The sequence below is a fragment of the Monodon monoceros genome, unplaced genomic scaffold (assembly GCF_005190385.1).
Source record: "Monodon monoceros isolate NGI ecotype Baffin Bay Population unplaced genomic scaffold, NGI_Narwhal_1 Super_Scaffold_21, whole genome shotgun sequence".
In the NCBI taxonomy this organism is placed as follows: domain Eukaryota; kingdom Metazoa; phylum Chordata; class Mammalia; order Artiodactyla; family Monodontidae; genus Monodon; species Monodon monoceros.
In genome coordinates this window covers 35824370-35849493 of record NW_021703778.1, presented here as the reverse complement: position 1 = coordinate 35849493, position 25124 = coordinate 35824370, and the positions used below count along the sequence as shown (strand labels likewise).

The 25124-nt window shown below is 52.7% G+C and overlaps 1 protein-coding gene across 4 annotated transcripts; it reads right to left on the bottom strand.

The window, feature by feature from the left end:
* Positions 1-737: 737 nt before the first annotated feature.
* On the bottom strand, positions 738-23127 carry AP3B2 (adaptor related protein complex 3 subunit beta 2). Of its 4 annotated transcripts, XM_029238124.1 has the most exons (26): positions 23048-23118; positions 22837-22911; positions 22437-22532; positions 17822-17982; positions 17484-17550; positions 17201-17383; positions 16810-17093; positions 16506-16560; positions 16079-16150; positions 14574-14636; positions 14087-14219; positions 13695-13804; positions 12874-13050; positions 9240-9426; positions 7613-7731; positions 7455-7511; positions 7024-7132; positions 6518-6641; positions 5978-6161; positions 5774-5834; positions 5335-5441; positions 4907-5135; positions 4405-4489; positions 4058-4155; positions 1275-1413; positions 738-1173 (listed from the first exon to the last, which is right to left on the bottom strand). In XM_029238124.1, the coding sequence occupies exons 1-26, from the start codon at positions 23102-23104 to the stop codon at positions 1023-1025; spliced, it is 3183 nt and encodes a 1060-aa protein (XP_029093957.1). In that variant the 5' UTR covers positions 23105-23118; the 3' UTR covers positions 738-1022. The 4 variants fall into 4 exon arrangements, with proteins under 4 accessions (XP_029093957.1, XP_029093958.1, XP_029093959.1 ...); XM_029238125.1 differs by lacking the exon at positions 7455-7511 and having other exon boundaries at positions 23048-23127; XM_029238126.1 differs by lacking the exons at positions 7455-7511; positions 22437-22532.
* Positions 23128-25124: the final 1997 nt, after the last annotated feature.

The following is a 25124-nucleotide window of genomic DNA, read 5'->3' as shown; positions in this document are numbered from 1 at the left end:
GCTGCTCAGCCTCTTTCCTCACCAGGAAAGGTATCAGGGAGGGGCCCTGACCCTCACTGCCACCCCTAGAAGGCTTGTCCCAGGTGTGGAGGCTCTACATCCTCACCACTCAAGTGTGTCCATGGAGCAACAGCATCGGTCGCTGACATCTTGTTAGAAATGCAGAATCTCAGGCCCCAGCTCAGACCTACCCATCTGAATCTGCATGATAACACACCCCCAGGTGATCTGATGAACGGCAGTTTGAGAAGCACAGGTCCACATCTCCTGTTCTTCCTTCTTCAAGATGGCCAGGTGGGTCATCTCCCCAGCTAGGTGGGGCTCTAGGCCCCATATCTAGATGTAGTTGACATATTTTGAACCTTGCACCTACGTTTGAGAATTCCCCACATTATGAGTTCTCCTTCCCAAGGGCCCATGAGGGGAACCAAAAGGGACTGCCAGATGTCGAAGAGGCATCTTTGCAGAGGCTCATAAGAAAGGACCAGGGAGTTCTTCCAGCTTGACCTCCCCATCCCCGATCAGATGTCTCTTACACAGAGATGCCTGGAGACTCGAAGATGGTCATCTTGGGGGTCCAACCAGAGTCACCTCTTAGAGTCAGTCACAGCCTCCCCTAGAAGGTCAGTGGTGATCATTCACAAGGGTCAAACACAGTCACTCTTAGGAGCTCTCCCCCCGCCCCCCGCCAACCCCCTTAGGCAGAACCCACAAGCAAGGAAAGGTGAGCCAGCATCTAGGGAGAAGACATTTTATTAAGATTTTGCCACATAAATAGCTACACAAAGCTGGGAGGACTGAATGGAGCCCTGCCATCTCCCTCTGCACAGGTCACTAAGGAACCCACGGGGAGGAGAATTGGGAGGGAGCCTGGTCATGACCAGAGAGAGAGAGGACCCCCGGATGCTATCTGGAATGAGTCGTCTGATATGAGAGAGAGAAAGAAAGAGAGAGAGAGGCTAACAGCGTAGATGTCACGAGGGAGGGACAAGTGACGGTCAAAGAGGTCACAGCACTTAGGATCACTGGGTCAGAGCCTGTACCACGTCCTTCACCAGCATGGTGCCGATCACCATCTTCTCACTGTTGACTGTCACCTGGGCAGCTCCAGTGGGCTGGGCATCCAGGGTCAACAGGACCAGGCTCCCGCTGGTCAGCGTCCTCCCTGCAAACCTGAGGTGGGGGTAGAGGAATGAGCTCAACCCTGAGGCATGGGGCCCCTCCTTCAAATCAGGACCGAGAGCCCATCTCGTCCCCCTGCTGGTGGTCAGTACCTATACTCATCAGATGTCCCACAAGGGACACGACCCAGGTTGGCAGTGGCAGTCACTTTCTGCACCACAACGTGGTCACTCCGACAGGTGTCTGGCAGCGTGAGCTTCTCTGTGATCTCATTCATGCCTGACAGCTTTCCTGGGGACAGAGGTTATGATGAGGGCAAAGGCCACGGGGGGTACCGCTGGGTCTGCCCACTGAGCACCCTCACCAGGTTCTACTCAGGCAGGGCAGGTCTGAATCTCCCTCACCAGTCTTGAGGAGGGGCTACTTCCCTCTCGGACCTGGCCCTCCCTCAGAGAGCCTTGGTCAACCTCCCACCCCACCCAGGGCTCTATCCATACTGCTGAGCAGAAACTGACTGGGTGCTTCCCCACTGTCAGACATCTGGGCCACCAGCCCCTTGGGAGTGGCCAGTGGACTTGGTGGCCAGTCAGTACTTAGAGGTTTCCTCCACCTTTTCGTCTTTCCTGGTTGGCCCTCCAACCCAAGTGCAACTCTCTCCCAGCTCCTGGAGACCGAGTCCTCACAAAGAGATCACTGGGGGTCCTCACCCGACAGGCCAGAGTCCGGATGTCACATGTAGCCCTCACAGGTGGACCCCTAATTTCACATGTGGCAACAGCTCCAAACCTGTCCAGGACTCGTCACGTCCCCAGGCACTCACAGCATCCCAGGAAACCCTCACTCCACGGGTCTGACCTCTCCTCTCCACTCACATGCTCTACCCAGCCATGCGAGCTCCTCCGTCTGCCCTCCTACCCGCCTCCTCCTCAGCCTCTCTCCCCTCCTTCTGCTACTTCCGCCATTCTTCTCCTCCTTTTGAGAACGGACATCCCTCTCCTGTCGCTGTCATGCCCTCCGCTCCTAACTAGTGACATTTTCTTGTCCCTGTACCTTTAGTCTCTCCATATCAAGTCTCCTCGATCCTAAGAAGTCCTCTCTAGAAAGAGGATACGTCATCATGCTAGTGCTGTGTCTCCCTCCCCAATGACCGAGGTTGGTCCTCGGTCCTTGGTCCTCCAAAGAGGACTCCATTTCCCCAAGCCCTGGTCTCCCTCAACCCACTGCAGTTGGCCTCTGCCCCCCTTTTGCAATGACCCGCTCTCTCTGATGTTGGCAGCAGCTTCCTATCTGCTGGATCTGAAGGTCTTCGGTCATCTTGGCCTGCAGACCATCCAAGGCACTCTTCAACCTCCTCATCTCTCGTGGATCTCCTCCCACCTCTCACTGTTCCTTCTCTTTTCCCTCCCCTCCTTTTTCTCCCGAAGAAGGCAGGTTTTCCTCAAGGAAGGTCTTTGACCTTCTTATCTTCCCACCCATCTCTCTCCCAGGGTGATCTCACTCATATTCACAGCTTCAGTTATCACCGCTATGCTCCTGACTCCAGCCTAGAAGTGTTTCCTGGGCACAGACCCACATTTTCAGTTGCATATTAAACACCTCTTCCTGAATTTCCCAAATGTATTTCAAAAGCAGCCTCTCCAAAACTGTCCAAGATCGTCCCCCCCTTTCCCTTGCCCAATCCATTCTTCTTTCTTCCAGGTCACGGGTTTGGCAAATTACAGCCTGAAGGCCAAATACAACCTACCACCTGCATGGCCCACAATGGTTTGTTTGTTTGTTTTTAATATTTTTTAAGTGCTGGGGGAAAAATCAAAGATAGATATTTCATGACACATGAAGATTATATGAAATTCGAATTTGTGTCCATAAATAGAGTTTTATTGGAATGCAGCCACACTCATTCACTTATGTATTATCCGTGGCTGTTCTTGGGTTACAACGGCAAATTACAGCAGAGATCACGTGACCCAGAAAGCCTGAAACATTTGCTTTATGACCCATTAGAGAAAAAGTTGGCTAACCCCTGGTCTAGGTGAACGGCACTGCCATTCTCCCTAGTATCTAAGCCAGACATGCTAGAGCCAGCTTATATGTCTCCCTCTCCACTTTCTTAGGGCAAACGCCCATGGCTTCCCTCTCCCCCACCTCAGCCTTTCATTCTTTTTGCTGTGGTTCTAATCCTGGTCACCATCTCTCATCAGATCTATTGTAATAGCCTTATAACTAGGCACAGAATTTAGTCCAAGGTCACATACCAAGCAAGTGGCACGTTCAGGGCTCATGAAGCCCCATGTTGCCTCCCACTTACGCTGTTCTGCCTCTTTTTCCTGCTGCAGATTCTCTCAGTTCCAGTCCTAGCTGTAAGTGTTGCCAGATTTCTCCTTCTGAAGCAGGAGTCTGAACCTGGCCCCGTCTTTGCTCAGAAACTTCAATGACTCCTCTACTGCTAGGAAAACGAAGTCTACAGTCCTTACCTCTCTAACGACGGAGTTGGACCCAATAACCTCTGTGACCCCTTCCAGCTCTGAAATTTTAGGACCGAAATCCTTTAGCATCGCGTTCAAGGCTTCCAGAAACTAGACCAAACATATTTTCAGCTTTGTTTTCACTACTCACCATTGCTAAGGGCTCCTATGCCCTAAAGCAAACGGCTCCCCTCCTTTCTTCCTGTAAATTTTCACTAACACCTACTCATAATGTTTCCCCCAGCTGGAATTCTGGCCTAGAATTTTCTGCCTGGCTGAGTTGAGACTGTCTCCAAAGCCTCACTGAAGTGTCCCAGGCTCTGTGAAGCCTTTGCTGGAGCCACAAGCTGTGAGGCCTCCCTCCATCTGCAGAAGCTGAGGCTCCCTCAGCATGACTGTATGGTGGAGCTGAATGAGCCCCAGTGGATGGTCCTGAGCACCCTCCCTGCCCACCTCCAGGGAACACTCACCCTGTTCCTTCTTGAACTCATTTTCACTCATGAACACAGGGGCCATAAGCTCCCCAACAGGTGGCTGAATGGAGACGTAGAACTGTCGGGTTTGGGTGCTGGGAAGGGTAGGAGGAGACAGAGGGAGAGGGAGTGAGGCCAGCATCTCTCCCCTCACCTTGCACTGTGTCTGAAGGGAGGGCTTGGAGGCAGCAGGAGAGGGAGGTAAGAGACCTGAGGTCTTGGGATGCCTTCCAGACACACCAGATCATGATGTGGCCCCACCTAACACCACCTCCAGCTCCAGTTTACTTTGACCCCACCTCTCCCTAGCCATCGCCCTACCGCTCCATGAGTTGGAAACATACCACAGCTGGAAGTTGGCCGCCTGGGTCGAGTCACAGAAGTTAATGCCCATGACAGCAGTGGCAGATTCTCCGGGTGCCAGGGACTCTGCAGCAGTGTGAGGCAGGGGAAGGGGGAGAGAAAGACAGCATCGCCTGACAGGTCCGGAACCCTGACCCCTTCTCCCCTCCACTTGCAGAGCTGACCGCTCCTCTATGGAATCCTGGCCCTCTGAGACCCTGGAGAGACTGTTCCTGAGTTTCTCCTGAAATGTCAACACCCTTCCCCCACTCACCCTCACCCCCTTTAAGTCAGTGCTGAAACAACCAAGGCTCAAGCACCTCTTGCCCTGAGACGGACTTGCTCATTTCCTAGTCTGTCTTGTCCGTGGATTGTGCTAGATGCTATCTCCACACCCCCACAGCCTAGACCCTGGCCTGGCACAGAGGGGGGCTTCAGAAGCCACAGAAAGACCAGCTCCACCCAGCAGCCTCCTTCTCCACCACGTCCAAGGCCCTTCCGCACCGATTTCAGGAAATTCCTGGATGCTGATGCCAGCGGGCAGTTTGGGGGTGCCCACGTGTAGGCCCTTGATGGGGGTATCAGAGCTGTTGGAGAAGTGGATGTGCACAGACGCCATGTGGGGGTCCCCAGAGAAAGGTTGGCGGCTGAAGGTGTAGTCCACAACCAGCCCCTCGCCAGCTACGCGGTGCAGCAGCTCCTGTCTCCCGACCCCCGGCACCGGGCTCAGCAGCTGGAGGGGGAGGACGAGGGCAAGCACGGAAATGGACAACAAGGCGAGAGCCCGTCCCAGCCTTGTCCCTGCTTGTGGTCACAGCAACGGAGGCTCAAAGCCATCCCTCCATCACAGCCCCTTCACACAGATCCATACCGTAGGATGTGGCACAGAGATGTGTCCCTGCCCCAGCCCTGTCCCTCCCCATCCCACTCACCGAGGGCACCAGGGGGGAGTCTGTGAGCGTCAGGCCCTCCAGGTCAGCAGCCAGGCTGGTGGACACAACCGTGGGGGGAGACACAGGCTGGACACTGGGAGGGGTGACTGTGGGAGTATATGAGAAACATTATGACGAGGGAGAGGCAAAGTGGAATTGGCTTGGATCGAGCAGGAGCCCAGGGCCTAGGGAGTAGACGGCTCAGCGCCACGGACAGTGAGGCACGTGGCAGCCTGGTGGTTCCATGGAGATATCCATCCTTGACCCCAACCCCACACCTGGAGAGGCTGTCCTGCTGCCCTCTCAGGCCCAAAGATGGATTCTGTCTGCTCCTCCCACCCCAAACCCCCGAGGAACCTAGCCCAGAGCGCCCATGGCCCTTCCTAAGTCATACTCCCCAGGCCTCCTTCCCCCTGTGACTTCTACCACCCAAACTCACAGTCCTCTAGATCAAGCAGGGAGATCTCCTTGGCTGCAGGGGCACTTTTGCTGCTGGGAGGCTGGAAGAGAAAAGCGGGATGTGAGTGTGGAAGGGGAGCACGCTGGCCCAGGCTGGGTTATGGGGAGATGCCTGGGCCTGGCCCAGAGGCTGGGGAGGGCCCTGGTCCATACGCCCATCCCCATCCTGCCCCAAGGCGCTCACTGTTTTCTTCCTCCAGGAGGCAGGTTCCGCCTGTTCCTCCTCTGTCTCTGATGTCATCTCAGACTCTGAGGAGCTGCTGCTGGAGTCACTGCCCTCCTCTGAGGACGAGCCGCCTTCTTGTCCCTCTGGCTCCTTCTTCCTCTTCTTCATCTTCCTCTTCTTACCTTCCTCCTCACTATGTTCACTGGAGGAAAGGGGGCAAACAGGGCTTGGGCCCAGCCTGGATGATCCCTTCTTGCGTCACAGAAGAGCAGGGAAAGCCTTGAACATTGGGGGTGAGGGTGGGGAGCCTGGGCCAGTGGACTCCACATCTGAGCTCCTAGGCCTGGGTCGCAGTGAGAGCTTTAGACCAGCCTGTGCCAGCTCAGGGCCCTTCCCTGACTGCTTCTTCATGCTGCGCCCCACGCAGAGACCTCCTGCGGCCATCACGTGAGCAGAACAGCTCCTGAGGAGGCTCAGGGACTCTTAGGAGACTGGCTAAGGCTGGGGGTTAGCCCTTCGTTTCCAGGGGAGATCCCTGGAGCCGCCCAGTCATCTTACCTCTCACTGCTCCTCCCTTTCTCCTCGTCCTCATCCTGGTCTTTGTTGTCGGACTCACTGCTGGACTCCCCAGAGCCGCTCTCGCTGCTGCTCTTACTGTCCGATTCACTGTCGGACTCAGGGTCTGTGGAAGGACTGTCTCAGGCTTCCCTCCCTCGTGTGCAGGCCTCCTGGGGAGCCCTGGACACCCAGCTTCAGACTCTGCACTGAAGAAGCAAACTCACCTCTTCTCCCTCCAACCCCCCGACCTGCTCCCGGCCCCAGACGCCAACCAGACCGACCGGAACACAGATGGACCCGTGTGGATAGACCTACACAAGCACACACACATCTGGGACGTGCAATCCTCAAGTGCATAAGCACACATATAGGTGCACACAAGGAGGCGCACACCCTCTTGGACACGTGACCACCTAATACAGGAGCACACAGGTACGCTAGATAGTCAGCCAAAAGGCACACACGCAGGCAGGAGCACAGGGCCCCAGCTCTGCCCATCTCCTCACCGCTGTCTGCAGACTCTGTGGGCCCTGACTCTCCCTCGGAGTCTGAGTAGAAGGGTTTCTCCTTCTCCTTCCTCTTCTCCCTGTTTGAGCACTTGGTCCATTCAGGTACCTGGAGATTGTGGGGTGGAGGGCGGGGAGCCATTAAATCATGGATGGGGAGGGGGAAGGAAAGCACAAGCCCCTCTTTTCTTTCACTCTAGCTCTTCTCAGGGCCCCACCTGGTCCTGTCCCCAAGAGGGAATAATGGGGGGAGGGAAGGGACCCTGTCCACGCAGGGGAGGCACTCACAGAGCGGCACTGCCAGCAGGAAGGAACAGAGTGTAGGGAAGGCACAGGGGTGCAGCATACAAGGGGGAGGGAGGGGGCAGCACAGGCTGGGAGAGAGCACGGCACACAGAGCAGAGGGCACACAGCACACAGGGCGGGGGGACCTTAGTGTATTCGCCCAACAGGCCCACATGGGTCTCAATAAGGGAGAGATCTTCTTCCTGCGTGTGGGGAGGGTGTCAGGAGGGCCAGGCTGGCACTCCCATGGCTCCCTGCTGTCTGTCCTTCCCCACACACAGCTCCACCCTCCACCCCTGCTGACCTCCACATTGCGCACAGATGGGTCCGGGGCTTCCTCTGGCCAATCTGGGAGCTCCTGGTAGCCCGTGGCCTTGGCATTGAGCAGGTGGGACAGTGAGCCCAGCTGGAAGTGGTCCCGGTCTGGGGACAGGGTGAGAGGTCAAGACAGTAGTGGCAGTGAGGAAATGCCCTGGGAGTTGTTTCCTAGGTGGGGCCGGGTGGCAATTCTGGTGGGAACTCCCTAGCTAGACAGAAGAGAGGGGTGGACACGTTCCCTAATGGCTCTTCTGCCCTGACTGAATCTCCAGGCCCACATGCTGGAAAAAAGACTGTATGGCTGACTAGATCAGGGGCTGAGGGGTTGGGGGAGCTGGGACCACAGAGGAGGGCAGGAGGGGCTTCTGGGCCCAGAGCTACTGCTGCCTGTCTGCCCTGGTGCCTGTTGGGGAAGCAGAGATGCGGGTGTGGCTTCTCTCCCAGGGCAACGGGGGTGGTGCCTCTGCACAGCCAGGCTCAGGAAAGAGGCCTGCTTGGGGCGAGGGTAGCAACTATGAGTAAGAGGCTGGCCAGGCTGGGTCAAAGGGCAGGGAGGTGTGTCTGCTCAGGCTGGGGACTCCGTGGGGAGGGTTGAGTCCAAATGGGAGCAGGAGGGAGTCAGAGCCAGAGGAGGGCAACCCAGAGACTTGTAAGTGGGGATGGTGTTAGGGAGGAGAAAGGGACCGTTCCCCTTCTTCCTGGGAGGTTTCCACATCTGCCCCATCCCTCAGAATCTCCTTGCTCCTGTGGTCCAGGGAAAGATAAAGCAGAACAAAAAGATACGCAGAAGAACCGAGCTTTGTGAAGGAAGTTCCCCTCCTGAGTAGGTTCCTGGGTCCAGAGAGTCAGCTGGGGGACCCTCCCCTTCCCACATCTCTCAGAGCCCTTGTCACGGGAGACCAGACCGAAAGAAGAGGCAAGGCAGAGGGCCTGGGGCTGGGGATTTGGGCTGACCTCCAGTGACAGCCCAGTGAGTGCTGGCAGCCACCTTCTCAGGACACTTACAAACATACACCTCTCCTTTGTTTTTGCTTTTTTAAGATTTTTTTGACGTGGACCATTTTTAAAGTCTTTATTGAATTTGTTACAACATTGCTTCTGTTTTATGTTTTGGTTTTTTGGCCACGAGGCATGTGGGACCTTAGCTCTCCAACCAGGGATCGAACATGCACCCCCTGCATTGGAAGGCAAAGTCTTAACCACTGGACCGCCAGGGAAGTCCCTACAGCTCTCCTTTGTATGGATTTCTACTTCCTGCCTTCCTGGGCCCTTGGTAGGTAAAATCTTGATACATATAGTGCCTGCTCAGGGAGTAGGATGGAAAGGAGAGCCCGAGAGGAGAGAAACCAGACGCCCATCCTGCCTGGGAGGGCAGAGACTCAGGTGAGTTGACGGTGGTGGTGGTTGTGAGCGGGTGAAAGAGCAAGCCCTGGATGCTGCAGGATGGGCAAAGGGTTAGGCCAGGGGCACAGGACTGGCATTTCTCCAGAAGTCCTGCCCACCGAAGGCTGGTACCTGGCTGAGACTGAGACCTCAGGGGGAAGGGCTGGGACCGGGTTGCTGGCCAATTCTCCCCCTCCCCCAGGAAGGTTACTCCGGATTTCAGCTCCCACCTTTGAAGGATGACTCCAAGACTGGAGCTGGTTTGGGTGCCAGGAAGAGCTTCTTGGCATGACGGCTGAGGGCCCCGCCCTGCTCCGAAGGGACGATGAGCTGCCGGGTGAAGCGTGCTCGGTCTCGGATATCGTAATTCTGGTCATACTTGGCCAGACTCAGCACATACTGGGTCAGCAGCTTGGTCTGGGGGACAAGAAGTGGGTCAGTAGCCATCACAGAGGGTGGGGACACAGGAGGTCTCTGAACCAGATTCTTTTTTTTTTTTTTTTTTTCTTTTTTGTGCCATGCCTGTGGCTTGTGGGATCTTGGTTCCCCGACCAGGGATCGAACCTGTGTCCCCTGCAGTGGAAGTGCGGAGTCTTAACGACTGGACCGCCAGGGAAGTCCATGAACCAGATTCTTTTGGCCAACAGCTCCAAGCACTGCTGCCTCCACCTGACTTTCCCTCCCAACCTGCCATTGTGCCAGACCCTGCATTTTCTCCCACCTCCCCGGCCCTGACTCCCAACGCCAACTCTGACAACTGACTTGGCCAGCAACAGAGCTTGCCCTTTTGGAAACCTCCCTCTTGGCCCTGGGTGCCATTCTTCCTCAGGTTTGTGGTCTCCACTGCCCTAAGCCCACTCCTACACCACCTAGTCCAGGCTGGGCCAATCTTTCCACCCTGAGGTGCCAGAGTGAGTGAAGGTCTGGAACATTCTGCTAGACCTCACATTTTCTAGGCTCCATCACCTGGGGGGAACTAGGTGACAAAGAGAAAGGGGGAACACATAGGAATCCCCCTGGCAGGGGCTGCCCTCACACCCCATTGACCCACATAGTATATTCTGAGTAGATTCTGAGCAGCCCAGGGGTCTCAGAGGCCATGATCCTCCCTGGAAGGTCCTAACAAGATCAGAGCAAACTGCAGCGGCCTATGGGTTTGCTGACGTCATATGGGGTTCACAGCCTGCAGTCAAGGTAGCCATATCCCAGGACCACAAATCTCAGTCTCTGCCCTGATCCTGACCTAGTCTAACCTGTCACAAAATGACAGTGGTAGCCACCATTTATGGAGTGCCTTCTAGTGTCAAATACTGTGCTAGGTGCTTCACTACCTCATGTCATCTCCATAACGCTTCTGAGAGGTGGGCGCTACTGCGCCCATTTACAGGGGAGAATCAGAGTCATTAAGTGACTTTTCCCCAGGTTAAGGAGCCAGTCAGTGCTGCATCCAGGCCTGGACCCTCATCTCCTTGGCCTCAGCCTGGGCCGGAATCTGGCATGCAATGGATGGCTCAGCAGGTGGGAGGGATGGCTGGGATTGTTGTGGCCTTGTGGCAGGTCCAGAATGTCACCCTTGGTACTGGGATGGGGGAAGTATCATTGCTGTTTTGCCAGGACGGACATGGACACATCCAGACCACCTCTCTCCTAGTGTGCCAAGAATTCCCCTTCCTCCACCACTCCCAGAACAGGCTGAGAAGAAAGAAGAGAGAAAGATAGGGAGGGTAGGAAGGAGGAAAGCTCTTGTTATCGAGTCAAAGAACCATTCTAAGGGGCCTATGCCTGGAAGGACTGGCCTTAGGGTAAAGGGTACCTGGAGGTTCCATTTGCCTGAACAGCCTACTCTGGGTGGCCTGATGGGGGCTGGGACCCCTGTGTCCTGCCTAGGAGAAGCGTTCAGCTATATATATACCCACAGCTCTCTGTGCCAACCCTGACTCCAGCCCTTATTGCTCTGCGTTTTGTGCTGTTTCCTCTACTTGGCTATGAGCACTTGCAGGCCAGTAAACATGTCTCGCTCATTGTCATCACCCCAGGACATAGCTCAGTGCCAGGCATAGTGGGTACTCAGGAAATGCGTGTTAAATAAATTCATGAATAAATGTGCATGTAGCTAACAGTGACAACTTGGGGAAATGCCACGTGAGCACACCCAGGCTAATGAAAACATGCCAACAGCACCACTCTGGCTCAGTCCTGAGCCTTTCAGACGCCCCCTCTACCGGGGCGCTACCCACCCAGGCTGCTTCATCTATTCTAACGTTCCTCCAGCCTGCTCCTTCCTCCCACTTGAATAAAGGAGGCACACAAATATTTGTTTGAAGGCTTCCAGTGGTGTTCCCTCTAACTTCTCTGTCTCCAATCTGCTTCTCCCACAATACTGACACCCACAGATCCAGCCCCTCATTGCTTCTACACAACTGCTGTCCTTTCCAGCTCCTGACAAGAGTCCCAGCATGTGACGGCCCTGCCTCCCCAGCTTGCGTCCCTGGGGCCCTCTCTAGCCACCGTGATCAAAGGAGCCACAGAACGGGCTTCCCTGGTGGCGCAGTGGTTGAGAGTCCACCTGCTGATGCAGGAGATGCGGGTTTGTGCCCCGGTCCGGGAGGATCCCACATGCTGCGGAGCGGCTGGGCCCGTGAGCCATGGCCACTGAGGCTGCGCGTCTGGAGCCTGTGCTCCGCAACGGGAGAGGCCACAACAGTGAGAGGCCCACGTACCGCAAAAAAAAAAAAAGGAGCCACAGAAGACGCACAAGTGCCACCATCCAAAGACTCCATGGGATGGCAAAGAGGCCACCTTCAGGCCAGCAGGGATGTCACAATCTACAGGGTATGGCCCAGATGCTTTGCTCCAAGGGTTGGCAAGCTCTATCTATAAAGGGTGCGAGTAACTATTTCAGGCTTTGCAGGCCATATGGACTCTATCGCAGCGACAACATCCACGGACAATAAACAAATGAATGAACGTGGCTGCGTCCCAATAAAATTTTATCTACAACAACAGGCAGCAGGCCAGACTTGGTCCATGGGCAGTAGTTTGCCAACCCCTGCCTCACTTAACTGAGTGTGGGAACTGTCAGGGTGCTTGGTGTCGCCAGTACCTTGAGAAGCTCTGAACATTACACTTTGTTTTTAGCAGAATCTCCTGGGACCATCTCAGAGGCTGCTGGACACTCAAGAGGTTTCTAATATCCTGATATTCCAGCTCAGTTGAGCCATGTCCTTGGCTATGGTGCCCCTCATAACCTTTCACCTTAGTAATGACGATGGCTGCCAATACCACCCAAGCCTGAGCAGAGGCTTGCCGTCTCATCCCCGGCATGGACTGGCAAAGCATCACCAAGCTTTGGGAGGAAGCAGAGACCACATCTCCTGGGACACATATTCTCCCATCAGTGCCTATCACTGCTGGGCCCTCCCCCTGGCCCCAGTGTTCCAAAGGCAGCAGGTAGGGACACACCCACTGCCAGACTGGAAGTCACAGCCCCATAGAAGAGCCTCTTCAACAGTGGTCACCATCCCTACTAGGCCCTTGGGGCCCTGGAGTAGCTGTGGACACTGGGGGAACACTGGTCACCTGGGCAGACCAGACACCTGTCCTGAACTCCCTCTTCAGAAAGAGGTGCTGATATATGTATAACTGAATCACTTTGCTGTACAGAAGAACCTAACACAACATTGTAAATCAGCTATACTGCAATAAAAATTAATAGAAATAAAATAAAATACGAAAAAGAAAAAAAAGTGACCAAAAAAAGAAAGAGGTGCTAAAGTTCATGCCTACCTGGTGAGGGCCCACAGAACACTGCCTGGGCTGTTTCTGGGGCCCAGAGTGTTTTAGGAGGCATCTCTCAATCTGTACCTGCTTAGAGTTGGTCAGGTAGAGCTTGGCTGCCAGGTTGATGACCTGCAGCTTGACGATGTCCTCCTCGGCTGTGAAGGACTTAGCCATTTTTCTCAGGACGTCGGGTGCAATCCTGGGGACGTGCTCACAGTACTCGCCAATGAGCCACAGGATGCTGGCTCGGGCCATGGGCACCTGTGGGTGTGGGAGAGGAGTCAGGTCTGGGGTAAACGTGGGAATGTGGGTGGGCACCTGGTCTGCCAAGGAATCGGCACTCCTCCCATCTGTGCTGGCCTGTTGTATCGTGGGCTTCTCTGGAAATAGGAGTGGGAGGTGATGGGAGAGAGATTAAAGGTTGGGTATTTCCCGGGCAGCATCTCCCCTCTTCCCTAGGGTTTCATTAGCATGGGCAGAGCCTTCAAGCCCCAAATTCAGTCACAGTTTAGTATAAAAGACTGATTTTCTGGATCCATTGTACCCTCAATGCTTTACTGCCTTGTTATTCTCCCTGAATCTTCAGGAATGCCTTTGCTTGAATGTTTCAACTTGGCAGTGTGACACAAAAACACAGGCCTAGTCAACTGGCCACCCTCGGCCAGAACTTTAGAGAAAACCTGAGTGGTGGTACAGGCTGAAGCTCAGCAAGGGATCCCCAAAGGGAAGGCGAACCAGGGTCACATGGTCTCATCTTTCCCCTCCTCCCACCTTAAGACCTTTCGAGCCAGTAGGGAAGGTTTGGAAGTTGATTTTTTATTAAGGCTGTGTTTAATTATAGGGTTTAATTATAAAATCATGAGGAGGACACTGGGTCGAGAAAGGAAACGGGGTCACTCCCTGACCTGGATGTTGTCTGTGAGCTTTGCCAAGTGTTTGATGATCTCTCCGTGCTGTGCTGGCTGCATCTGCAACAGCTTCTTAATGACGACCACTGACTCTGCGACCACAAGCTCTGTAGGACAGGAAAGGAGCCCGGGACAGTCAGATGACCACACACAATGAACAGGCACACCTGCAATGCCCCCAGCCCCCTGGCTGTGTTCCTCAACCCCCCGTACTTCTCCAGTGGCCCTCAGAGACGTGGGAGCACTTGGATACTAGTTGAGGCAGACAGACAGATGAACACACATTGTTCCTGGACAGACAGGTGGACACCCACTGGCCATCAGAGTCAGACATGCACGCAGCACCCACTAGTCATCAAAGTTGGACATGCAGACAGACAAACACTGACCATCACGGTTGGACAGCAGCTGCACCAGGCCGTTGAGACAGGTGTCACGGACTCGGCCTATGTTAGTTGCACAGCGCCCAATGGCCTGGATGGTGGCTGCCACAAAGTCCTTGTCCATGCTGCGAATGTAGGTCTGTGGACACCACAACAGGGTGACCCCCGGAAGGCAGTGATCCCTCAGACTTGACTCGGCAGTGACTCTGCAGGCTTGAGGGTGGCCTTCCAGAAAGCTGTTACCCCTCATTCAATGACTCATCATGTCAGAGACTAAACTCTGGGAAAAGGAATGACAGCCTCACCCGTCACCCAGTGATTCCCTAACCCAAAGCCAGTAGAAGGCATTGGGAGGGGACGTAAAACAACAGTTTCTCCACTTTGGGCTTTTAAGAGAAGGTTTGCCCCACCAGGCCGATTCTCACTAAGCACAAGGAGCTGCAGGACAACTCTCATGGGCCTCTCTGACTGTAAGCTGGCCCCTGGCCCGTACCTGGAATTCCCGTAGGACAGTAGGGATGTTGGTCTCATTGGCGAGGTTAGTCAACACTTCCAGCTGCAGGGAGTCAGAAAATGGGCAGGGTGGCCAGTGGGCTTTCTGTGCTTTCATAAACCTTCACTCCAAACACACACTTCACCAACCAGAAAACATTCCTCAGGCAGGACAGCCCTGCATCATCCTTAGATTGATGAGAGAACTGACAGATCATGAAACTTATCCAAAATGCAGGAGGACCAGTTTGCTTCTTAAATGGACTCCCTGACAGAGTATGCTTGTAGTACGATCATGTCACCTCTCTACCTTCAAGGAAAAGTTAAAGCCTCCAGTTGCTTTCAGGATAAAGACCAACATCCTTTCCATGGTCTATAAGTCCTTGATCTCCCACCATTCTCCCCCTTACCCTCTATGCCCCAGTCACACAGGCCTTTAATCACAACCCTCCTGTTGGCCTTTACATATGCTGTTTCCTCTGTGTGGAGCACCTCTTCCCATTCTTGTCCCTGCATTTACCTAGAGAATTCATGTGCATGTCTCAGTCCTCAGCTCAAGCCTCCCCTCCTGAAGGAAAACTTCCCTGACACCAGACTAGATCAGGTCCACCTATTTATGCTCATACAGCTCTCTGCACTTTCCTTTTACATCCTATTTCGCAAATGGATTTTTACCTGTGCTGTGTGATTAGCTGCCCAATGTCTCCTCCTCACCCCAGCGAGATTTTGTAAGCTCCACAAGGGCAGGGTGCCTGATTGGTTTGTTCTCTGTTGTACCCCTAGATACCCCTAGATCTAGCGGTGAGATGCACAATAGGTGCTCAGAAGGGTTAGGAGGATTAACTGTTGCTGAAGGAAGTTACTCAGTAATGAGGCAGAGCAGGGATGGAACGTGGGTATGGGCTCCTGCCGCCTTTTCTGTGGTGGTATGTCTGCACGACAGCCTGAGGGCGTAGGTGTGTGAGGGTAATTACACTGTGGGTAGAAGACAGAGACTGCAGCAGGGAAAGTATGAATTCTTTTTTTTTTTTTTTTTTTTTTGCCTGCACCACACAGCATGTGGGATCTTAGTCCCCCGACCAGAGATTGAACCCTAGCCCCCTGCATTGGAAGCGCAGAGTCTTAACCACTGGACCACCAAGGAAGTCCCAAGGGAAAGTATGAATTGGGAGTAGTAGACCTGACCTTCGGTAGTTACCTCACCTCCCTAAGTCTACATTTTTATAAAATAGAGATAATGTACACTTCCTGAGGTGATCATGAAAATCGAATTACTTCATATGTGATAAGTGGCAGGCGTATAACAGGTACTGGGCAAAGGGCAGCTCCGTTCACCCTGTCTCCCCACTGTCATTAGCCTGGCTTCCTGAGCAAACACTTCTGGCTGGAGCAACAGTGGGCTCAGCCCCTGAAACAGGCAGGCACCAAGGTGGCCACTGTGGATATTCAAGTGGGTCATGGGGGTGGGGGACAGAAAGTCCACAGGCACGTCTGTCCATCACTCACCTTCAGGATCTTGATCTGGGTGGGGTCGGTGGACCTGATGTAGAAGCTCTTCAGGTACGGCTCAAACATACCCTGGCAAGAGAGAGGCAGCCCCAGGGAGCTCCACCTCAGCCTGAGACCTGCTTCTCCTCCAGAGCGCCCCTCCCCCTCTCCTGACCCAGGACCCAGCAACTTTCCTGCCCCTCACTGTCCTCTAGTCCTGGATTCTTCCCTCCTTCTCAGATCTAACCCGGTCTTTCTTCATCAGGCTTTCCTCCCTCAGCGGCCCTCGGGATCCAGGCCCTGTTTCTCCACCTGCATTTGGGGTCTCTCCTTCCCACACTCTGCACAGCCAGGGCATTCCCCCCATCCTGCCTTTCCCCAGTACCCCTAGCCCCGCAGGAGACACTCCTCGGACCGCGAGGGCAGGCCTTGGTCACTTGCTCACCCGGCGCTTGATGGACATGGTAGCCACGTTCTGGAGCACCACGTACTGCACCTCGCTGTGGAGAGGAGGGGTCAGAGGTACCTGGGCCCCTCGGCTGGGGCAGCAGGTCGGGAGAAGGGAGGTGGGCAGAATAGGAGGGAGGAGAGGAGCGGTGTGGGGAGGGCACCAGCGCGGGGAGGGCAGGACTGGGGTCTGGGCGGGGAATAGGTGGGCTGGGGCAGAGGGTGTCAGGCCTCTGGGTCGGGGGGGGGGGCGGGGAAGCGGGGCGAGCCGGCCCCCGGGCGTGGGCGGGGCGGGCGCGCACCTGTGGCTGCGCAGCAGGCGCACGAGAGCCTTGGCGATGACGCCCACCTCCGCCTTGGGCGCCAGGTGGAAGTAGAGCTGCGCCACCGCCATGACCACGGCGGCGCTGCGGCTCTGCAGGAGAGGCTTTGTGTTGCGCAGCAGCAGCCGGTGGTCGGGGTCCATGACGTAGGGCTTTCGGGCCGGCACCGCCGTGGAGGCCGCCGCCTCTGACCCCGGGCCCTTGGCCTCGTCCTCCTCGGAGCCGTAGAAGGCTTTCTCGGGGTTCTCCTCCAGCAGAGACTCCTGGAGGGGGAGACAGGCGGGACAGTGGGCACCTCCTCCCGGAGACCCGCCTACCCACTCGGCTAGGGCGAGGGTTGGGGTCCCGCCTGGGGGTCTGGGCCACTCACGTTCTGGGTGGGGCTCAGGAACTGCGTGCGGGCGTAGCGGGTGAGCATGCTGATGATCACCACCTGGCCCCACTCCTCCACGTCGATGAGCAGGTTACAGAGTTTCCGGTAGTTCTTGTGGATCAGGTCGATGCGCTCTGGGCACACCTCCTCGAAGGCCATCACCACGCTGCCCGCCACCAGCTGGGGAACCGACAGAGGCAAGAGCACATGAACAGGAAGGACAGAGGGGCCTCTTCCTGGCTCCTTTTCACCACCCGTCCCTGTGTGTCCACATACGCACCGTGGTCTTGTCCGCCAGAAGCTTCTCAATGACCTCTATCAGCTGGTCCTTCTGGTCAGAATCCAAACTGAGAGAGAAACTGTTGAGCGGGATTGCCCCTCCCCCGTCTCCAGCCTTCCCAATATCCGCCCAAGCTGTGCTCACCTCCCTCACCCCAACCCTATTCATAAAGAGGTATGAGCCACTGCCTTCAATGTCCTCCATCTCTGTCAGTTCCCCAAACTGCCTTAAACCATCTGAAGAGAAAAACAAAACAAAATAAAAAAAACAGAAGCAAAACCAAAAGCAGCCTGCAAGACTTGGGAGAGGCCAGGGGTGGGCGGGGGCTTGGGGTATACCTGTAGAGCTTGGGGATGGCGTGGGCAGCTGTCTTCCGCACATAGGGCGACATATCCGAGGCAGCTTCCTTGATGGCTAGCATCATGATGGGCACGATGATGGGCACACGGATGCTAGACAGGACACGGAGGGCGCTGGCACGAATCAGCTGGTTGGGGTCCTAAGAGCAGAGGTGGAGGCAGAGCCATGAGAGGGCAGCAGGTGGCCTGAGGGCAGAGGCCACGCCTGTGGAACTCACTGTCCCTAGTCACCACCAGCTCTTGCTTCCCTGCCTCCTCTCTGGGGCCTGGATGATGTGCTAGTGCTGGGTACCTGGGGGGGGAGCTGCCTGAAGGCACCGACTCTCGGCCCTGCTGCAGAAATCTGACACCTGAACGTATGTGGCATTGGCTGCTTCACTCTCAGGAAGAGTGGCAAACTTTCAGAACACCTAAAGTTCTTGTTCCTTAGGGGAGTGTGTGGAGGGGGAGGGTGTCTTTGTATTTATGCTGGAGGGGACTGCCAGCAAATGCAACCTGGTCTCCCTTTCCGAGAGTTCATCCTTACATTCCTCTCTCCCAGCAACCTCTCAAACCTGCCCTTCTTCCTCTTCCTCCACCGTGTTTAAAAGAGAATAGGTGTGGGGTTTCCCTGGTGGCGCTGTGGTTAAGAATCCGCCTGCCAATGCAGGGGACACGGGTTCGTAGCCCTGGTCCGGGAAGATCCCACATGCCGCGGAGCAACTGAGCCCGTACACCACAACTACCGAGCCTACGCTCTAGAGCCCATGAGCCACAACTACTGAAGCCCGCGCACCTAGAGCCCGTGCTCCGCAACAAGAGAAGGCACGGCAATAAGCCCACGCACCACAACAAAACAGTAGCCCCTGCTTGTCGCAACTAGAGAGAGCCCGCACACAGCAACGAAGACCCAACGCAGCCAAAAATAAATAACAAAAATGGTATTACACCATTGTTGATTGCTTTAAAAAAAGAGAGAGAATAGGTGTGTAAGCCCCTTCTCTTTGCTCTTATTGCATCCTATAGACACCTGAGAAGAGCCTTAGACACAGTGTATTGTAATCAGGAGATTACAAGAGCAGCAGCAGCTGTAAATTACCGTTAATCTTGGAGGACGGTGGGCAGTGGGAGAGGTGCTGGGACACTAAAGGGTAGATGCTACCCTGATTTTCTAAAATGGAGAAAGAGAAGAGCCACAAAATTACAGGTGAAAATTATGGTAATCCCTGTTAAAATTCTGGAATTAATTTTTAAACAGATGGTTTCAAAGCACTTATTTTAAAAGCAGGAGTCTGTGAGTCAAATCATATCACATCCACTGCTAAAACCTATTTTCCTTTTTTATTTAACACTTTATTTGGACTCACAGGAAGTTATCCCCCAAAATCCCTTTTTCGTTTTGCTAGGGTAACTAGGCTGGTAGCTATTAACAGTATGTATCTTGATTTCAGCAAAGCATTTGTGGGAGTCTCTCATGGCATTTCCTGGATTGCCATTTTTGATGTAGGCCTTTTGTTTCATTTAACACGTAAGCATTTTAAGAGCAGAATTCATGTCTATTTTATCTCTGGATAACCACAGCCCTTTGCACATGAAAGGTGTTAAGAAATTTTCTTGCTGCTAAAATCCTTCCTAACAAGATGGGAAAATACCAGCTGATTGCAGTTAGGTGGATCCACAGTTTGGTAAAATGCGGTACTTGGGGAAGATTTACTAACAGATGAGTGTCATCCTGGAAGCATGATATACGGGATTCATAGTCTGTTGCCCTGGTCTGAATAGCTTATCAGCATCTTGGAGGAAGACACAAAATCGGGAGGACAAAATTAAGATTCAGAATCACCCTGGCTTGGATCCTGTGCTACACTTATAAAATGGAATATAGTAGGGTTTCATAGGAGATTCAAGGAACCAATTGCATAAAGACAGGATATAGGGAGACCTAGATTATCTGCTTGCCAACTGGAGGTTTGTCTGAAGTGAGCCAACATTAGTGGGCTGCAAAGCAAACAAAGCCTCAGCCTGGGCTGACAGAAAAGGCTGGTTCTAATGTGCAGGAAAGTCCCCGCTAACAGTAGTAATAACAAAAAGAAAGTGAGTTTTAGAGGAACACATATAAGATACTGCTTACAAAACAATATTATACATTATTTAGGAATGCATAATAAGTAATAAAAGAATAAATACATGTATATGAATAATAAGCAGGAGAAGATACACAGGGCCTTTGGCTGTTTGATAAATCTTTCATTTCTTATGCTGGGTATATATTCATTATATTATTCTTTATGCCTTCTGTGAGCCTGAAATAAATTTTAAAAAATTATGGTGATGGAGGTTTCAAAACAATATAATGGTTTAAAAAAAGTTGTAATCCACACCTAAAACTAATATAACATTGTAAATCAACTATACTTCAATAAAAACAAAAAACAGTTGTAGTTGTCTTAAGACGCAGCAAGTTGCCTTATGAAGGAGTGAGGTCTGTATCACTGGAGATGACCTGTCAGAGATGTTCTAGAGCAAAGGTTGGCACACTAAAGTCCCCAGGCCAAATCTGTCTTCTGCCCTTTTTATAAATAAAAATGTATGCAAACCCAGCCATGCCCACTCATTTATGGCCGTTTTCATACAAGGGCAAAATCGAGCAGTTGCATGGTTGAGACTGGATGGCTTGCACAGCCTAAACTACTATCACCTGGCAGTATACAGAAAAGTTTGCTGACCACTGTTCTAGAGAAATCACTGCACTGAGATGGACTAAATGAGCTCTGGTTTTCCAAAAAGGGAAAAGGGGCAGACTGTAGAAACTCAGGTCAAAGTAAAAATCCCTGCAAAATTTCCAGAATGTTTCTTATAAAATGATTTAACCCCGAGTCAAGCCACTCTGATAGATTGTATGGTTTTGACTTCTTTTTGGCCATGCCACACATGTGGGATTTTCCCCAACCAGGGATCGAACCTGTGCCCCCTACACTGGGAGCGCGGCAAAGTCTTAACCACTGGACCGCCAGGGAAGTCCTGGTTTTGACCTTTAAAAATAACCTAGCACAGTGTTGGGCATAGAAATACCCAAGTGTTTGCTGAATGAAAGAATGGTATATGCAAGTGCCCATGCTTTCTGCCCCACCTCAGAGAAGCAGACTCTGTCATCCCCTCCTGCTGGCCAGAGCAGATTGAACCAGGGGCGCGCGCCCCGGGTTTTGGCAGTCAACTCTCAGTCTGCTCAACGGCCTACAGCATCAGCTGAACACGACAAGATGAGCTGGACCTTTCAGAGTCCCTCTCACAGGAATTTGAACTAAACGTGTGGAAAGACTAGAGGAGTTAACGGCTGTAATCAGAGCTGAAGAGTCTGACTGGGGAGAGAATAGAACAGCAGTGATGTTGCCTTCTTTACCCAGAAGAAATCTTATCCTAACCAGAAAACCACCCAGTGGAGACTGTCGTACCTGCATTTAATATACAAAACGAAAGGCGAGAATATTCAGTTTAAATAGTGTGGGGAGATTCAGCCTCCACTGCATTATTTTTTTAATTAATTAATTAATGGCTGCGTTGGGTCTTCACTGCTGCACGCCGGCTTTCTCTAGTTGCGGTGAGTGGGGGCTACTCTTCCTTGTGATGCGTGGGCTTCTCATTGCGGTGGCTTCTCTTGTTGCGGAGCATGGGCTCTAGGCACGCCGGCTTCAGTAGTTGTGGCACGTGGGCTCAGGAGTTGTGGTGCACAGGCTTAGTTGTTCCGCGGCACGTGGGATCCTCCTGGACTAGGGATCGAACCCGTGTCCCCTGCACTGTCAGGTGGATTCTTAACCACTGCGCCACCAGGCAAGTCTCTCCACTGAATTCTAAGGGACTTGAATCTTCCCACTGTCCCTTCCCTTGGGTGATTTCAATTTCTGCCTGCCTCAAAGAGCATTTCACCACAACAAATGTGATCCAGGTCTTTAAAGGTGGATATTTTACATACACTGGGGCATCTGAGACAAGTCAACTACTTCTTCTGGTGCTAAACAGAATAATCAATTTGTCCCAACTCTCAAGGAATCATTGGCTGTATTGAACTTATTGAAAATGGAATGGTCTTATCTTTATGTTCTCTGTGCTGACCGTGGAACCCAGTCTCCACATCTGAGGCTGCTCTCCTGCTCGGTGAACTTTGTGGTTTTCCTCTCCATGGAGCTCATTTGTTTTCAATAAACCCTTTTGTCCTCCTTACCCAGTTCCAGGTGAAAAGGTTCCAAAGCCATTGTTCTCCACAGATAGATACCCAGACCAGGTGAACCTGCCAGTGCCAAGGCTCCGACACCCAGAGGTGAGGAATCCAGGTCAGCAGCTCCCCGCACACAGCCCTGTCCTAAGAAGGCAGACTTCTGCCTGGCTGCGGGCCTCAATCCCTTTACATCAATGGGGGTGAGGGCCAATGTCAGGGGCTCAAGTGGTTCACGTTTGAGGCAGCCATCATCACAGCCTCCTCTGACTCTCCCAACTTTAGGCAGGTAGGAAAAGGCCTCCAGAGCCTGTCCCCCCATGCTCAGACGTCTCCCTGGGTTCACTCCTCCAATACAGCACCCACAAGGCCAAGACCCCAGGGAGGCAAACAGAGACCTCTGACCTTTAGGCCGCGTTGGAAGGTGGAGATAGACAGCAGGGCTAGGTCTTGCTGCTCCTCGGCGTAGCGCACCAGGTACACGTAGACAAGCTTCTTCACCTGGGGGGGAGTGGGCTTCTCAGCAGGGACTGGTGCCCCCACCCCGTGAGAGGTCATCACCCCAGCTGGCTGTGGTCCATGGGGAAAGCACCCTGGGTATACCCTGGCTCCTTTGCTCTGATCCACATCTAGTTCAGGGATGTCTAGATGGTGTGTCTTTTCCTGGACCAGGAACATTCTGAGCAGACTGCCCCCCCACCCCAAGGACTGGATTGTTCCCTTCCTCACCCCCAACCAGCTCCAGTTTATTTATGCCCACCTGGTGGAGGTGGGCATGAGAGACCCCTCACCGGGTAGCGCTCACCTCTATGTTCTTACAGGCCACGTTCTTCACCACGGCAGGAAACAGGTCTGAGGCATTCTTTCCCCGGGCGATCATCTGGGTGGTGGGGTCAAGGAAGGGGGAGAAGAAGGATGCCGGCTCTCATTAGGAGAAGGTCCACAAGGAGCCAAGGAGAGCTGCTCTTTGATCCCCAGGCCCCTCGCCCAAGGGAGGCCCCTCCTTCCCCCCTCACCGCCACAATCCTCTTCATGGCCTCCAGCTTGAGGGAATCCTTGTTGGTGTCCAGCATCTCCTTCAGGTCATCATGCCTGGTGGGAGAAACAAGAGGTCAGCCGAGGGCACAGCAGTGGGGGTGGGGCTATCAATCAGTAGGATCCAGGCAGAAAGAAGGGACCTGGGCAGGGAAAGCAGGACTCGACCAGAAGGGAAGGTGGTAAAATACACATCAGGGGACTTAGGGGTGGGAGGAGCATGTGGGCCAGCCAGTGCTATGGGCTGAGTTGTGCCCCCCTCATAAAAGATATGTTGAAGTCCTAACCCCAAGTACCCAGAATGTGACCTTATTTGGAAATAGAATTGTTTGAGCTGTAATTAGGATGGGGTAATACTGGAGTAGGGTTGGTCCCTAATTCAATATGTCTGGTGTTCTTTAAGAAGATGGCCTTGTGAAGAGAGAGATGCAGGGAGAACGCCTTGTGAAGACAGAGGATTGGAATGATCCATCTACAAGTCAGTGAACATCAACGATTGCCAAACTATCAGAAGCTAGAAAGGGGCAAGGAAGGATTCCCCTACAGGTTTCAGATGGAGCAAGGCCCTGCTGACACCTTGATTTTGGACTTCTAGCTTCCAGGACTGTGAGATAATAAATTTCTATTAAGTCACCCAGTTTGTGGTTACAGCAGCCCTGGGAAACTGATACAGCCAGGAGGTGACAGGATGGATTTGGGGTGGGAAAGGTAGGGACCCTTCCCAGGAAATGGCCAGTTGGATAGATGAGAAGGACCTGGAGCCAGTGGAAAGGAGGTGGGTGTCAAAACAAGAGCAAGATGCCCTTGTCCTCCCCGAGTGTGGTCCCAGGCCCTGACCCCACAGAGGGAGCTGATTCCAAGGACTGGACGGGTCCCAGATTCTCCAGAGTCTGTTGAGGTGGTCTTACCACAAAGGCCAGACCTGTCACATTCAACAGTCATTCAAGAAAGTTATAAAACCCTAATGGGAGAGGTAAATGATAATTTAAATAAATAACCCCTCGCGCAAGACGGAGGGGAATAAAGGTAGTCTCCAAGCCAATATACAAATTTCATACCATGGCCATTGAAATTTCAATGGAGGCCTTTTGTCAAACGTCCTGAAGTGACTGCAGAATTCATCCAGAAACAAAAATCAATTGGTAAGAACGCCAGAGAATTTTGGGGGGAGAACAAGAGAACAATGGAACAATGACAGACAACTCCCCCTACCAGAATTCAAAACACAAAACAACATGACAACGATAAAAGCCCTATGGTACCAGGTTAAAAGTAGAAAGTCAAGAGTCATAGGGGGGAAATTTCACAAATGAATCTAAGTTGATACATTAGGAACAAATAACTCACCAATGGGAGAAAGAAATTTTCCTCCCCTGAAATAAATGCTGTCGGGACAACTGCTATGTAGCAAAGAATTTAACTTGTACATATATTTCACACCAAAATTAATTCCACATTTGTTTAATAGTTAAAATATTTCAATATATGGAAGAGGGAGAAATTTTAATTTTCAAGGTCATAAAATTATCAGTAATAATAATTTTTTATTATTATTACTAGGTTTATTTTTTTTTAACTTTTGTATGTAAACTAAATTTAAGAAAAAAAAAAACCAAGGCAACTGTGTTTCTTTGCTAGGGCTGCCGTAACAGTAACACAGACTGGGTGGCTTAACAACCTAAACTTATTTGCTCACAATTCTGGAGGCTAGAAGTCTGAGATAAAGGTGTCAGCGGGTTGGTTTCTTCTGAGGCCTCTTTTCTTGGCTTGTAGATGGCTGTCTTCCTATATCTTTACATGGTCTTCCCTCTGTGGGTCTCTGTGTCCACATTTCCTCTTCTTATAACAGGTGAATTATATTTGATTAGGGCCCACCCTAATGACCTCATTCTAACTTAATTATCTCTTTAAAGGCCCTATCTACAAACACAGTCACATTCTGAGGTATTGGGAGTTAGGACTTCAACATATGAATTTGAGGGGGACACAATTCAGCCCATAATAGCAACAGAAAGGAAAATATTTGGGGTATGGTGAATAAAAGTTTAATATTCAAAA

Bases quoted from the DNA above. Each gene is read 5' to 3' on its own strand.
- AP3B2 (XM_029238124.1), bottom strand. From the start codon at position 23,104: ATGCTGGACACCAACAAGGATTCCCTCAAGCTGGAGGCCATGAAGAGG. The intron at 16,151-16,505 runs GTGAGCAAGTGA...CTCTCTTGCCAG, and splicing joins CCATGTCCATCAAGCGCCGG to GGTATGTTTGAGCCGTACCT. The intron at 6,162-6,517 runs GTAAGATGACTG...CCTTTCCTCCAG, and splicing joins AAAGGGAGGAGCAGTGAGAG to TGAACATAGTGAGGAGGAAG.